The 13,984-nt window shown below is 49.9% G+C and overlaps 1 protein-coding gene and 1 long non-coding RNA gene across 2 annotated transcripts; one reads left to right on the top strand and one right to left on the bottom strand.

Annotated features, from left to right (window-relative positions):
• Positions 1-303: 303 nt before the first annotated feature.
• On the bottom strand, positions 304-4,969 carry B9D1 (B9 domain containing 1). The gene is made up of 8 exons (XM_074841247.1): positions 4,844-4,969; positions 4,598-4,666; positions 4,391-4,502; positions 4,226-4,322; positions 3,699-3,761; positions 2,423-2,490; positions 2,061-2,241; positions 304-700 (listed from the first exon to the last, which is right to left on the bottom strand). Exons 1-7 carry the CDS (start codon positions 4,937-4,939, stop codon positions 2,096-2,098), a joined length of 651 nt encoding a protein of 216 aa, XP_074697348.1. The 5' UTR covers positions 4,940-4,969; the 3' UTR covers positions 304-700; positions 2,061-2,095.
• A 2,417-nt stretch (positions 4,970-7,386) lies between these two features.
• LOC141930294 (uncharacterized) lies at positions 7,387-10,247 on the top strand. The gene is made up of 3 exons (XR_012625253.1): positions 7,387-7,710; positions 8,055-8,145; positions 9,184-10,247. It is a non-coding gene; the product is annotated as an uncharacterized LOC141930294 (long non-coding RNA).
• The last annotated feature ends 3,737 nt before the right edge of the window (positions 10,248-13,984 follow it).

Below are 13,984 nucleotides of genomic sequence, written 5' to 3'. Positions count from 1 at the left end.
TAATTGGAATGGGGGCAGGTAACTGAGCTCAAGGGAAAAAAAGATATTTAAGCGGTAGTAGGTTTAATGTTTGCCTTTCAAGTGTTTCAAACACAGATATTTATCCTGCTACTGTAGATAACTGCTTCCCAAATACTTTTGAAAAGGAAACAAAATTCCTTGCATGTCCTCTGAGCCAACAGGAAATACTTACTAATTTGGATTCCAACATGACTCAGTTGAGAGATTACAACAGTTGCCAAAACAACTGGTGGAATTGCTTACTGGAAGCGTAGAATCAACAAAAACAAGATAGGAAAAAAATAAGAGATGAAAAATCATCTGTAACCATGTTTGGAAAAGTATTTATAAATAGTAGAAAAGCTGCTAATGCGCACAGTGAAATTACAGTGATCACATTATCTTTTCAGAAATTATTCATTCACACTGCTCAGCATGAAATAATAACTATCTCTAACGGGCTGCTTTGTTTGATACCTGTCCTGGAGGCTCTGCAGTTCAACGCTGTGTGTTAACCACTTGTATTTCTACAGTTTCAAGGTCCTGGTAGTTCACTTCCAGGGTGGTATCGTGTTAAGTCATTCTCACAGCCATCCCCTGGTAGTTGCAGTCAAACACAAGAGATGACATGCCCAAATTTAAATATGAAAATGACAACACAGTCATTTCAGTGTATCATAAGCTTCTTTCTCTTTTGTACCTGGAAGAAGAGCAGATCTTGGATGATTTATGACTTACAAACATCCATTCTGGCACAAACACATAAAAGCCCTAGCACTAGGAAGACAAACAAATGTATTTAGACAACGGGGTTTATTCAGCCTAAAAGAAGAGCACTCCCAGTCACTCTGAGGGCGATTCACTGAAAGGCCATGGCAGGACACGGGGGGAGAAGCTCTTCAGGCCAAGGGCGACCATCTGCGAGCAGCTCTGGAGGCCCCGTCACCCCCAACCACCATCGTTTGGGTCCTGCTCAGAGGAGGACCCACAAGGGAAAAGAAAACCTGAGTGTAGCAGACTTGAACATCCCCGTGTTGCTTTTTTTACTGCCTTTTGGTGATAAAACCAGCTAAGGAAAGCCATGGTGTGTTACCTGTGCAACGTCCTGGCTGGAGGGATGCAGCACAGTGCCTGTGGCACACGACCTGGAGCTGAACAGGCTCATGACTGCACACACAGCTGGCTTACTGACACCCCGCTTTCTCTGTGGAGCCTTCTCTAAAGTTTATTTTTTAGTCAATATCTGCACTTAAAATGCAATTTGTTCTCCCAGAAGTTAAAACCAGGCAGCAAGGATATGTTTAACACCACAGTCTCTCTAACTCCTCCAAAATAAACTGCTCTCCTTTTTTTCCCCTTCCTGAAGTTTGATGCAGAAATAAAATCTGGAAATGGAAGAGTCATCATGTTGTTCTAAATGCAAAGGTTGCTTCACTGGAAAATACAGAAAGGTTTGTTTCTACAGTTTGTTTCTACAGCTGTTTGAACTAGCTGCACACACTCTAAAGGACTTTGTGGGATTATAAAGAAAACTGCTGCTGCTTTTGCAGAGGGAAGCGCATGGCACAGAGAAGCGTGTGTGCATTTCACTGGAACAGTTCCATATTCCCTCCTTTTTAGAAGGTGAAATAATTTCAATTTCCCATTTCTACTACAAAAACCGTTATATAATTATTATATAATTATATATTATATCTATATAATATATAATTATAATAAGAACTGGGTTTGCAATGATGTTTAAATACACAAAACCAGCTACAACTATGAACTTTCCTATTTTTTAAGTATATAAAGAGTGTACAAAAGGCTGTTATAAAAAATATTTTGTTACAGGTCTTACTTTGAGATAGTCTAATATTACTTGTAAAAATGCTAAATGTTATCTGATGACATTAATTTCCACAATACTTCAACCTGTATGCTTATGGAAAGGAGTATACTTAGCTAATTATTCCAAAGCCTCATGGGCTTGTGTTTCTTTTGGAATAAAGTGAAATTTTCTCAGTTTAGTCAGATACTCATTTCCCTTTGCCACAAAAAGCCCCGAAGTGCTTAACTTCTTGGTAAGCCATTGAACATCTCATGCCTGAGTTCAATACTTATGAATCCCTTCCGTAACAGGCACCAGAGAAGGGTTCTGCATGTCGCTCGGGCTCACGTCGTAGCCCAACTTCTTCATATCTTTGGTCACTACGTTGAAGGAGATGGTCACAAAGCCTTGAGATCGTACCCTCGTTACTAGAAGAAAGCAGATGTCAATAAAATCGGTTAAGAAAGGTTTTTGAAGAGTTGTTGAACTCCTCACGTTTCCAGGATGGACTCAGCAGGACAACTAGTCTCCTTTATCAGCGGAAGGTGGGTGGCTGAGCTGGGGCCCGCTGTCGTGCAAGGGTTGCAGTTTGGAGCTCGAGGGACTTACCTTCTCTTCCCTCTCCCTGTGCCACCACTTTGGGGTCAGTAAATTCCGGACGTCTCCCTGTGAACCAACTTGGAGAAGAAAATAGAAAATCATTAACTGGATATATTCACTAGTGTTTAGATTTGATACAGTTCATTATATGCACGCTAAAAAAACAAAGGCGGGGTTTAATGAGACTCCCAGCTTCTGTTTGCAGTAGAGAGTTTTGAAGACTGATTCACTTTATTGCTGATCTACTTTGATCAAAGATAAGTTTTGTCTCTCTGAGGAAAAAAATGAAACCAATTTCATACATATTATGATAAATACAAGTTATTTCTGGGCTAGACAGAATCTTTCTGTGGCAAAGATGTTTTTGAAACTGGTTCAACTCTTGATTACCTGGAGTGACAGAGAGGGTTGGATACTTTGAATACAGCATAGGTGCACAGAATACAAAAGTGTACCAATTAAGAGTGTAGATTCTACAGAGAAGTAAATCAGTTGAATCTTGACTGTTGGGCACAGAGATTCTCATGCTGAGTCTGACCCAAAGTGCTCAAGTGCCACAAGACTGGCTCTGTGCAAGGGTGGGCTCTGTTGGTACAGGCAATCCACAACCGAACAATCAGATCATTCAGACTGTACTTAAACAATAAAATGGAAGGAAAAAAACCTTAATACCCTCAGTTGCTGTGTATAGACTGCTACTTCGAAAGGGGTGTGTGTGTGTAACAAAGTTAACAGCAAAGGCATTTCAGACGGAAGAAAAAGTAGAACTGGGAATTATTTTTCCACGTTCTGCCTTTGCTTTCCAGGTTGCTCTTAATGTGGCTATCCTTCAAGACAAGCCTTGAGCTGCAGTGAGATTTAGGGGTGGACTGACCGCAGCACACCTCCTCAGAGTCCAGTGACAACTAAAATGCTCAGGAAAATGAGTCTAAGTAGCAGCTCTGCGAGTCACATCACGGACATGAATCAACCTGTGGAACGTGGAGCTGCCACTCTACAAGAAGTCATGTATCAGTCTGCTCCGCTGAAATGAGTTCTTTTGCAAACCAACAGTGTTCAAATGTGAGGATGAAAAAAGACAGGTTAGCATTACTTCAGGCAGGTAGTTAATGTGTTTTAAGAAAGCTCTTCAAAAGACCTAGACACCTCAAAACATGATTTTACCTACAAAACTATCTGCTGATGATACAAAGTATTCACACATATGCAACAGTGAGTGGCTGGATATACCTCTGTGACTAAGTGCAAGAAGGACTTAAAAAAAAAAAAAGTATTTAATAATTACCTTGTAAACTTCTGCAGCCTAGATGTGGACTCTGGAACAAACATAGCAATGGTTCTTGTATGCCTAAAACAAACATGAGGTGCACAGAACTGAAGAAATGAACAAAACATCACTGGCAAGACTTATATTCATAAAGGTACTAGAATTTCAGACACATCAGATGACTGAACAGCTCAAAGTATAAGACTTTTCCTTCCACGAAGAAAGGGTTTGTCTGCATAGGAAGATCGCATCTTTCCCCATTTCCAGTGGTAGGAACGAAAGCTTACCATGTGCTGAGAGTGATGGGGAAGCAGTAGCACACTGTGCTGCATATTTGGGCTTTCTACATGCCAGTTTTGACTTTACAGTTGTCTACAGGGTTACTAAAAATTATCTGATAACCAGGGGCTGCTGCTAGAAAATCTATGCTCTTTGTACCAGACAAGACATGAAATGGAGATACGGGAACATTTTTGTTTCTGAAACAACATGGTAACTGGAAAAAAATCTCCGTTTCAGTCCTGAAAGCCAGGTTGTCACCTCACCTTCCGGGTGTGAAGGGAACGTGAACAGCTCCATAACCTCTGACCACATCGTTTCCAAAGAAGTCAGGTCCGTAGACGCTCACGACAATCTGCGGCCCTGCAAATGAAGCGTGTGTGAGAGGGGCGCCTGCTCTGCCAGCTGCATCCCCCCACCCCAGCACTCACAGCCGGACGGGTTGGTACTCTTGAAGGTAATGTCGATGGGGAAGTTCCAGACGAGTGTGGTGGGTGCGACCTCGCTCTTGGAGGTGATCTGGGAGATGCCCTCCTCCAGGCCCTGCGGGGGGAATGTGGCCTGAGCCAGGGGCCTGCGCTAAGCCCAGCACACACGGCTGGCAGGCTGGGTTTGAGGGGCGCACGGTGGGGCCTTACCGCGGTGGGAACCCAGTCCTGGCCGTAGACGAAGCAGAACTTGCAGTACAGATCGTCAAATCCGGGGAACTGTGAGGGAGAGAGGCTGTGTTGGGGGGGAATGCCTGGGGCTGAGGGCAGCCCGCCTTGCTCGGGTCGGGGCTGAGGCCCAGCCCGCCCTACAGGCCTCCGGGCGGAGACAGGGCCGCCTTAGGGCACCGGGGACCGAAGCAAGGCCGCGTTACCGGCTCCCCCCTTCCCGCTCACCTGCCCGCTCTCGATCTGCCCGTTGACCGCCAGCAGGAAGACGCTGGGGCTGCCGGCGGCCGCCATGGCGCCGGGCGCGGCCTGCCCCGTTGCCATGGAGACGGACGGCGCGGCGGCGGGGACACACTGCCGCGGCGAACGGCGCTTCGCCGAGCTCCGGCGCGGCTCTCCGCCTCCCAAACGCGGGGGAGATCGCCCCAAAAATCGGGCAGCCCGTCCCGGGACCAGCCGTATCCCCCCCCGTCCGCCCGGTGCGGGCCGTGCCCCGCCGGCAGCGCGGCTCCCCTCACCGCGGCCTGGCCCGGCAGCCCCCTCACCCCCATGGCCACCCCACCAGGCCTGAGAGGCCAGGGCTGATATTTTGAACTTTCTAGATATATTTTTTTTTTAAGAGTAGCCAATCTCAACCCCAGTAAGCTCTTTTTAAAGCCCAGCCAGGCGACTAGGGCCTCCCCTCATCAGCAGGCGCCGAGGACGTGGCCACTAGATGTTGCTACCGGCCAGGCCGAAGCCGCTTCGTCCTCTCCCAGAGCCACGAGGTGTTTCCCAGGGAGGAAAAGCATTCGGGATCGGTGGGAAATGGTGCTTTTTGTAGTCTCCGGAGGGTCGCCCTCGCTAGCCACGCTGTGTGAGGAGAGGGAGAGGCCGACAGGGTTGTTAGTGTCCCGCAGCAAGGGGATTATTCCCCCGGCCTCACGGGAGCAGAGCCCTGCCTCGATAACATCGTTGTCTGGATGTGGCCGCACATACTGTGGGAAGGGGAGGAAATGGGATTGTGCTGGTTTAATTAGCCTGCTCTAATTAAAAGGAGGGAGTGAATTTTATGGGTAAACAAGGCAGATGAGTGTGCTGAGGCTCTGCAGAGCTGAAACCGCTGAAATCTGCTGACCAGGTCTTACTGTTTCCCCACAGAGGCTGCCCACACGCACGGAGGCTCGGCCACCATGTGCTGCGCTTCATCCCTTCGCCTCCTTTCTGCCTCCTAGACGGTGCTCCCCTCGTTGAGAACAATCCAGGGGGCAGTTGATTGCTGCCAGACCCTCCGGGGAAGGATGGGAGGAATGAAGGAAGCCCTGGCTCGGTGCGAGTTTGGGTTTCCTGTGCTGTGGTTGCAACGAGTCAGAGACTTTTCGCACATGGGCTGAGCAAATATGCAGACTCGCAGGGCTGGGACAACAACGCCTCAGTCCTTGTCCTCATCCACAAGCTCCATTTCGTCTCCCTTCTGGCAGAGCTGGTGGAGATGGCTTTGCAGCTTTGGCTCTCTGCAGTGCCACACAGTGGGCTGCTCATGGCAGGTGTCTTTCCTTAAGGCAAAAGGACACCCCAAGGTACCACTTCTTCTGTTGAAAGGGGTGGTGTGGTTTATCTTGGGCTGAAAGTAAACTACCATTACACTTCATGCTAAAAAATACTTTCCATGTTCCAGCAGACTTATTCTGTCAACAGCTATTTCAACTCGATTTTCCAGGTTTTATCTGAGTTTGTTTTAGTTTTTTTTAACATTCAGCAAGCAAATTTGACCAAGAGAAGAATGGGAGAAAAGCAGGAGGGATGGGAGGGGATGGCTGAAATTTTATCCTTTTTCTCCCCTGTCCCTCAGAAATGCTTCAGAAAAAATAATTCATTTGAACTGAAAATTATCAGGGGAGGAAATAAAGCAGTTCTTGACCAGCTGTCTGATGTAGCTAGCAAGGCTGTTTTAATTAACACTACACTTGGCTACCAGCTACCTCAGAGCTAGCTAAGAGCCAATTTAAGGATGTTTTTCTTGCCTGGCAAGTGATATACAGCTGCTGGAGGAGTTAATATCAGCACTGGGAGACCTTCCCCGTGGCAGAGAGAAGGAGCACGGCTATTCAGCAGCTATGAGTCATCTGTACCTGCTTGTGGAAGGACTCTGTCCCCTCCCAGTCATAATGAGACCTTTTTTTACCTTTCCTCCCTTGCATGCCAGTCTTGTTCTAATTAGTTGCATTTTTAATCTTTGTGAGTAGAATGAAATCCCAAGCAAGGAAGTGTTTTTACACTGCTGGAAAACTTAATTAATGATCCATGAGAGAGTTTGATTTCCAAGCCTGATGAAAACTGGTGGATCGCAGCGATTCCGTGGGTGCTATTTAACGATGTTGCTATTTCTCTTGGCCATGCAAAACATTCACCTCTTCTCTCGGCCTTGCCCTGATCCTGTGAGGCGTGAAGGGACTAACGGGAAGCCTCCCAGGGGTGTTTGGGGCTGCAGCCACAGGAGGAAGCACGCTTGCTTGCTGCTCCCTGACTTGTCACCTCTTGCAGATGCTGTGCCCACGTCGGGTCCCGGCTCCAGAAGAACGACTCCTAGTCCCTTTAGCACTGACCTCCCCACGCAAGGCGAGTTAAACAGCTATGGAAATTACGTTGTCTTCATTCCCAGAAAGAGCCAGGCATTGGAAAAATCCAAATTGCTTGGAGCTCTGTCACTAAGAGCTTCTGAATCAAGCCGACGTACCTTGACCTGACCCCCAGGGCTGCCCAGGCTGCCTCGCTCCAGGGGCGATGGGCTCCCGGGGAGGTCGGAGCACGGTGGTGCTCCATAGGGATTGACACCACGCTTGTGTGGGTGAGGGCTGAGCTGGCCCTCGGAGTGGGGGAGCGGTTGGAGGCTCTCCTCGTCCTGGGACGAGCCGTCAGGCAGTGACAGAGGGTGATACAGCCGGTGCTGGGTATCTCGGACCACGCCTGTTGGCCATCACCCTGTCTCTGGGCTCCTGCAGCGTAATTGCAAGAGCAATTGATGGGAGGGGCAGGTCCGGGCGCTGCTGCTCGCTGCTCCCTGGGAGAGAAAGCGCTTCGAAGTCCTGTGCTGCGGGGAGATACCCAGAAAGCAGGTACTTTGTCATCATTACCTTTTCAAGTATGATTAAACCAACCCCGGGGCTGATTTGCTGCTTCCAACAGGTGCTGGGGGAAGGTGGGTGAGACAGAAATGACAATACAGTGGCACAGCGGAAAAGTTTATTTTTAATCCCAAATATTTACGATCAACACCTGCTAAATGGCCAGTGAAATACATTTTATGGTGCCATTAATCTGCAATAAACCCGTTGTATTTTTAGACTGTTTGCACAACATTGCCAGCCTGACTCATCCCTGCCTGCATTTTCTCTCTGTGAGGAGGCTGCAGAGAGCTTCCCTGCCCTTTGTCTTAACAGCCGGTTACTTCTGTTCGCAGAGCTCTGCCCACCTGCTGCTCAAATCAAACGGCGTGGAAGGAGGATATTCTCATAACATCAAACGACATACCAGAGGAGGATATTCTTGCTGTAATTCTTGCTGAATATATTTACCCAGAGATTTATTTTGGTGGGAAGGTAATTGGGAGAAGGCAGGTGGGGCGAATTTTTGCGTTAATGTGTCTGAATGCAGTGAGCCAGCCGGGAAATGAGACCTGAGGGGTCACGGCTGTGCCAGGAGGGTCCCTGTCACCCTGGGCGCGGTGGGGAGGGGGCTTTGCCAGGGTAGGGGGGGGCACACTGTGTTTCGTAACCCCGGGCCAGGTGTGAATCTGAGGAGACTCACTCCATCCTCAGCCCAAGTATGTTTTACCAATACTCCCCCAAGAGCAGAAAAGCAGGGCAAAAAGCCAAAGTAGACAGTTCAATATTCAGTATTCTGCTCCCCCTCGGTATGCTGGGTAATTTAGCAGGTTGGGGTCCAGCTCTGACACCCCCTTGCCCATGTGGCCACCAGCCCTGTGCCAGGCAGAGCACCTCTGGGTACCGGAGGTGTTGCTGCCAACAAGCTGTGAAATGTCCAGTCTTCTATGAAGAATTAATTTGTATTGGAACTTGTTACCATTTGTGAGTTTGGTTTTTTTTTTTTTTTAATGAGGAAAATTAATTAGTGCCTCGGTCTGAGCCAGTCAGAATAAATGAACATGCAGGCAGGAAGGGGGAGAGGGTGAGGAGGACTGGAGAAGCTGGTTCCCAGTGGTGCCATCGGATTTGATGAGGGCATAAGGAGTAAGAGCAATAACCAGGCTCTGGGGAGGGGAAGCGAGCCCCTTCCTGCGTGTGGGCTCTGCACCCTGGGGGTGGCTGTGTTTTCGGGGGGTGACTCGGGTGGGAGAGCTGCTCTCTGCTCCTGCATTTGCTGCAAACCCTGGAGACATCGCCATGGACCTTGGGCAGCCTGTGCCTCCGAGTGCGGCAAGAGGAATCAAAAATAAGCTGCTCCAGGGGATTTCAATCAAATATTCAAATAATTAATCTGGTTCCTTCCCCGTGGTGTGACATAATGAGGATTGCTGTCATTTTCTCTTTTTCCCCACTAACAGATTTTTTTTTTTTTTCACTGGATAGTCCAATGGCCACAGCTGGAAAAAAAAAAAACCCAGCCCTGACCTACGAGTGAGCGCACACAAGTGAAGGGTCCCGGCGCAAGGAGCAGCCCAGCCTGGTCACAGCCCCAGAACTGGGTAAGAAACCCTCCTGGACTCATCAGCATTGAACCAGGGAGCTCGTCTGTGCCACCGCATGTCCCTCAGCCCAGAGCAACCCCTCTGCCCCCTCCCCACCTTGGCAGAGAGGTGGCACTGGGGCTGGCCCCACTGAAAGGGCTAAAACCCACCATGGGAGGAGCGGGGCTGCCTACATGAACACCATTTTGCTGGAAGAGGATCGAGCACCCACCTGGCGTGAGTTTGAGGGTCCCAGCAGGATTGCAGCAGGTAGACATGTTGAGCTGCTTAAAAAAAATAAGACATGGAGATCTCAGCCCAACTGTGCTGCCAGTGCTGCGGCTCTGCCAGGCTGCACTAAAATGTCTAACTAAGCCTCCTCGTGTGGGAGATGAGATGGCCCCAGCCATTAAAACGCAGCCACGTATTTAAAGCTTAAGAGGGAAGGTTTAATGGATAAAGTCAATTTAATTATTCATCCTAAGAAAGCTTGTACAAATATCAAATGCTTATTAGTATTCATGCAACCTGTATGATCTCACAACACTGACAGATTAAAGGTGGTATCTAATTGCACTGGGGATGGATTCAGAGTTGGTTGGGTTTTTTTTTTTTTAAATGCTTTTTTTTACTCCCCAGCCTGACAAAGAGAATTTCAGATTAATGCCATCTGAGATTTAACCTTGAAACAGAGACCATCTGAAGTCTCTTCAAATCACTTTGTGATGGTTTCCTCTGCCCCTTCCTCAACATGGTTGTTTTTAATCCTCATTTGATCCCTGTTCCTTGAACGCTGCCGAAGCGGCGCGGGGCGAGCCCAGACCGACGCAGCGCTGCCGTCCCTGTGGGCTGTGGTTTTGTTGAAGCGGAGAGCAGTGGGGCAGAGTCTGGCTGACAAATGGACATGACTGAATTATCATTAAAAATGCAAAATAGAAATTGATCCAATTAAACAATAATGACTTGCATTTACCCGGCGCTTCTCCCTTCCGATCTTAAGCAGCGCAACCCTTGCAGACAGCCTGGTGGAAACTGCTTAACGCTGCAGAGAGTCAATCAGCAGGAAAATTAACACTGGGTGATGTTAAACTGTTTCTCTGTGCCTCTGGTCATGGCCAGGCTTGGGCTGAAGACCCAGTTCTGGGAGCTTGGGGGGGTTTTGTACCTCAGTGTCCAGGTGACTGTCCCCAAAAGAGACATCAGGGAGCAATTCATGGTCATCATCTGGCCTTAAATTATTCAGTCGAAGCTTGACTCTCCCCACACTGCCAGGATGTTCTGCAGACTCATGGAAGGAGTTGTTTTGGGTCCTGCTGAGCTTCACGGGGTTTGGGAATGTGTGACTTTGGCAGAGGGGACAGGCAAGTCCCCTGCCCTGCAGCCATGAGGCAAAGGCTCCTGGCAACCTCTCAGGCACCCTGGGCTTCACTGCGCCATGGGGGATGGAGCCCAGTGGGAAGGAAGGAGCGGAGGCCTGGCTGGGCCGGGGGCGGGATGGCTACATGTAGCAGGAGGCAGTGAGGAAGACCTCGGCCTTGGCAGGCGGGAGGGAAGGGCCTGGAGCCACGCGGCACAATCAGACGCTCTTGGTTAGGAACATCAGAGCTGCTGGAGGGGAGCGAGTTCCCCGTGGTCTGACACACGGTAAAGACTCGCACCCCAGCCTCAGAGAGATGGTCACATCCCCATCAGCATCCCCACCATCTTCTCGACTCTAGAGCAGGGGTTTGCATCCAGCAAACTGTAAGAAGACAACTTGTCTTCACTAATTGCTCTCAGGACCAGGGTCCTGCCTTGTCCTTCCCTCCCACTCTGGCAAGAGCCTGTTCCATGTCCCCAGCCCCCAGGATGGTCTCGGCGGCGCAGACATCTCGGGAGGCTGCCGCAGCGGGGAGGCTATGCCAGGGAGGTCGGGTCCCCGGGAGGCAGTGAGCCTCGCCAGCTGCTCAGTGGCAGCAAAAGCCCTTTAAATCCCTTCTTCTGCTTTTGGCTGGAGCAGCTCTGAACCTGCAGTTCCCAGCTGAAGCTCTTATATGGGTGATGTCTGGGTGCCCCACACCTTGCAGGAGGGACGTCATGGGATGGAGACCATATCCCAGTCTAGGCAAGCTGCCTGTACATCAACTGAGCTCAGAAATAAGAAAGAAAAGGTTATTTTGTTCTGCTGATGTCCCTGAGCATCCGATGCCTTTCGTACAGGGCTGTCACCGTGGTGTGGATTGGGACAGTACAGACCCACCGTGTGTTCTCTCCATGCTGCCAGCAAACTGCCAGCCTGGGCTGAGCTCTTCATGGGTCTGAGTTGTTTATTCCTGCGTTTTTGCCTGTGGGATCCCCTGTGCTTGGCTGGGGCAGGGGGAAGAGGCCCAGGAAAGGGATGGATCCCAGAGCAGCCCAACCCCAGCGCTCCTGAAGGCACGACAAGCTGTAACCACAGGCAGGGAAAACGTTTTTTGCAAACCCCTGTGCTTCACACTCCTGCTTGGAATGAAACGGTCTGATTTAGGCTTATTTTTAGCTTAATAAAGCACAGGTTTGCCAAAAAAGCTTCTAGCAGCAGAGGTTCCTGCCTGAAATTGGATTTTTCTTTCCTTGGCTGGAAACCTGTGGTCAGGAAGGTGACAAGTGGCAGAGACTTGAGTTGGAGAGACGCCTCTGCTCCAGCAGAGTGGGGCAGCACTGTCATCCCCATGGCTCATCCCTCTGCTGAGGATGGACCGTGGCTGCAGCTCACCCCCCTCTGCAGTGCCTCAGCCCCCCCGTGAATCTGGAAAGATTCTTTGGGAAAGTGATACGAAAAGGCTTGTTCCTTTTGTCCCCACTCCAGAGCAGACAAGGACAAATACCTTCTAAATTTGTTCCTTTTAAAAAAAAAAGTTTTATAATTGAAATTTAAAAAAATAAGAGGCTTTCCCTCCTCTGCTCCCCTGGCAGCAGGGCAGCTCCCTGGAAGAGCTGCCTGACTGTCCTACGATGGCCTGCGGTGTCCTGGGGCTGTGCGGGGCCAGGACTCCCCTTGCCGGGGCTTCACCACAGTTTAATTCCCAGCGTTGTAATAAACCCCTTCCCTAGCAGCAGTTTGCTCAAAGCTCCTACTCTGTGAAACGTGTTGGTTTTAACAAATACCTCTTTACAAAGGAGATGGTTCAGAACGTCAAACCCACCTTCAGCACTTGCTGTGTATTTTGGGGGATCTCCAGGGGTTTCTCCTGTGTCTCCAGCTGCAGCCGCGCTGGGCTCCTGCTGCAGCAGAGCAGGAGATGCCTGTCCCGTCCCGTTTACATTTCTGCTAGCATAAAATAAAGTAAAATAGCCCCTTGGCTGCTTTTTAGCCTGGTGGAGCCCCATTTAATGCACTCCAAGCTGTGGTTCCCACTGCAAAATGGTGGCTTTAGTACCTGGATCTGATGCCCCCAGTATTCAGCCATCTCACACAGGTGCTGGCCCGTGGCTTGGGGCCCGGGTGGGAGCTGGGGCAGAGCCAGGACAAGGGGCCACAGGAGCGACTCTCCGAACTCATCCCCGACATGTTGCTGTGGCCTCAAGCCCTTCCAACTTGTCCCGCAAGCCCCTACTCCATCACCACGCAGGGAGTTACTGTCACCAGCCACCAGCCGCTTTTTCTTCAGCTCTGGGGCACTGAGAAGGGGGTTTGGGCACAGGGGACTCTGCCTTTCCCGGCAAAGCTAAATAATTACAGCAGTAACAGCCCAGGCAGCTGCACGGTGCAGCCTCCCCCTCCACCGAGGGACCCACCGGGGCGTCCCAGGCGCCTCCAGGCAGGATTCAGCCCAGCGCCGGGGAATTCACCTCCCCTCCTTTCCAGTCTGCTGCTTAAACTGCAATGGAAGGAGTTTGCCACTGTCCCCAAAGCACTATTAATAATTACTTTTATGGTGCTTTTCTGGAATTCCTTGCTATCCCACCGAGACGGAATAATTATTTACAATAATCCTAAATGACTCTTAATTACAGCAGTGCAGGTGCTTGGAGGCAGCCGGCACGAAGCCGCTCGACATATGGAGGCTCTTGTGTGAGGTGAGGGATTCGCCGAGCGGCGCCGTTGGAGCCGGGCGGGAGGTGGGACCAGCTCCAAACGCCAGCGGAGAAGGGGATGGTTCAAGCCCAGGGCCTGCAGCCCCGACGGCCGCGCTTAGAAAAGAGGTTTTAGGGGATGCTGAGCTCTGGGAGCGCGATGGAGACCTTGGGGCTGGGCTGCAGGAGCTGCCGGCTGGAGGCGATGCGCTGGAGCAGGGCTGGGCCTCCCGCCTACACCCGGCACAAAGTCAGGCCACGCTTCCAGTTTATACAGTTTAATACATGTGAAACAAGATACATTTCCTTTTGAGTAATGAATGCATAAATAACAGAAGATATATGTGAATGCATAAATATGAGGCAGCATGGAACGAACCAAACAAAAATGATTAATTTTTTTTTTTTTTCCCCTGTATGTCTTTTCGCTGCCGCTGGCCCAGCGCTCGGGCTGACAGCGCGTCCTCGCGACGGACTCGTTGCTGCTCTTATTTCACATCAGCTTTCCATGGCGAAGCTGTCCCACGGTGAGAGGGCCTGGATGAGGGGTGGGGAGGGGGCAAGGACCGGAGGCTAAAAAAGAAAAAATCAACCCCAAAACTGAAGAAAAAACAAAAAAAAAAAGTGGTGTTAACAGGTGACCTGAATTCCTCTAGAGGCTTCTCAGT

Source organism: Strix aluco, chromosome 15, assembly GCF_031877795.1.
Source record: "Strix aluco isolate bStrAlu1 chromosome 15, bStrAlu1.hap1, whole genome shotgun sequence".
NCBI classification, from domain to species: domain Eukaryota; kingdom Metazoa; phylum Chordata; class Aves; order Strigiformes; family Strigidae; genus Strix; species Strix aluco.
Note: the sequence above shows the minus strand (reverse complement) of the source record. Positions and strands in the feature narration are given on the sequence as shown.

Bases quoted from the DNA above. Each gene is read 5' to 3' on its own strand.
- B9D1 (XM_074841247.1), bottom strand. From the start codon at position 4,939: ATGGCAACGGGGCAGGCCGCGCCCGGCGCCATGGCGGCCGCCGGCAGC. The intron at 4,667-4,843 runs GTGAGCGGGAAG...TCTCCCTCACAG, and splicing joins GGCAGATCGAGAGCGGGCAG to TTCCCCGGATTTGACGATCT. The intron at 3,762-4,225 runs GTGAGGTGACAA...TGTTTGTTTTAG, and splicing joins GTTCCCTTCACACCCGGAAG to GCATACAAGAACCATTGCTA.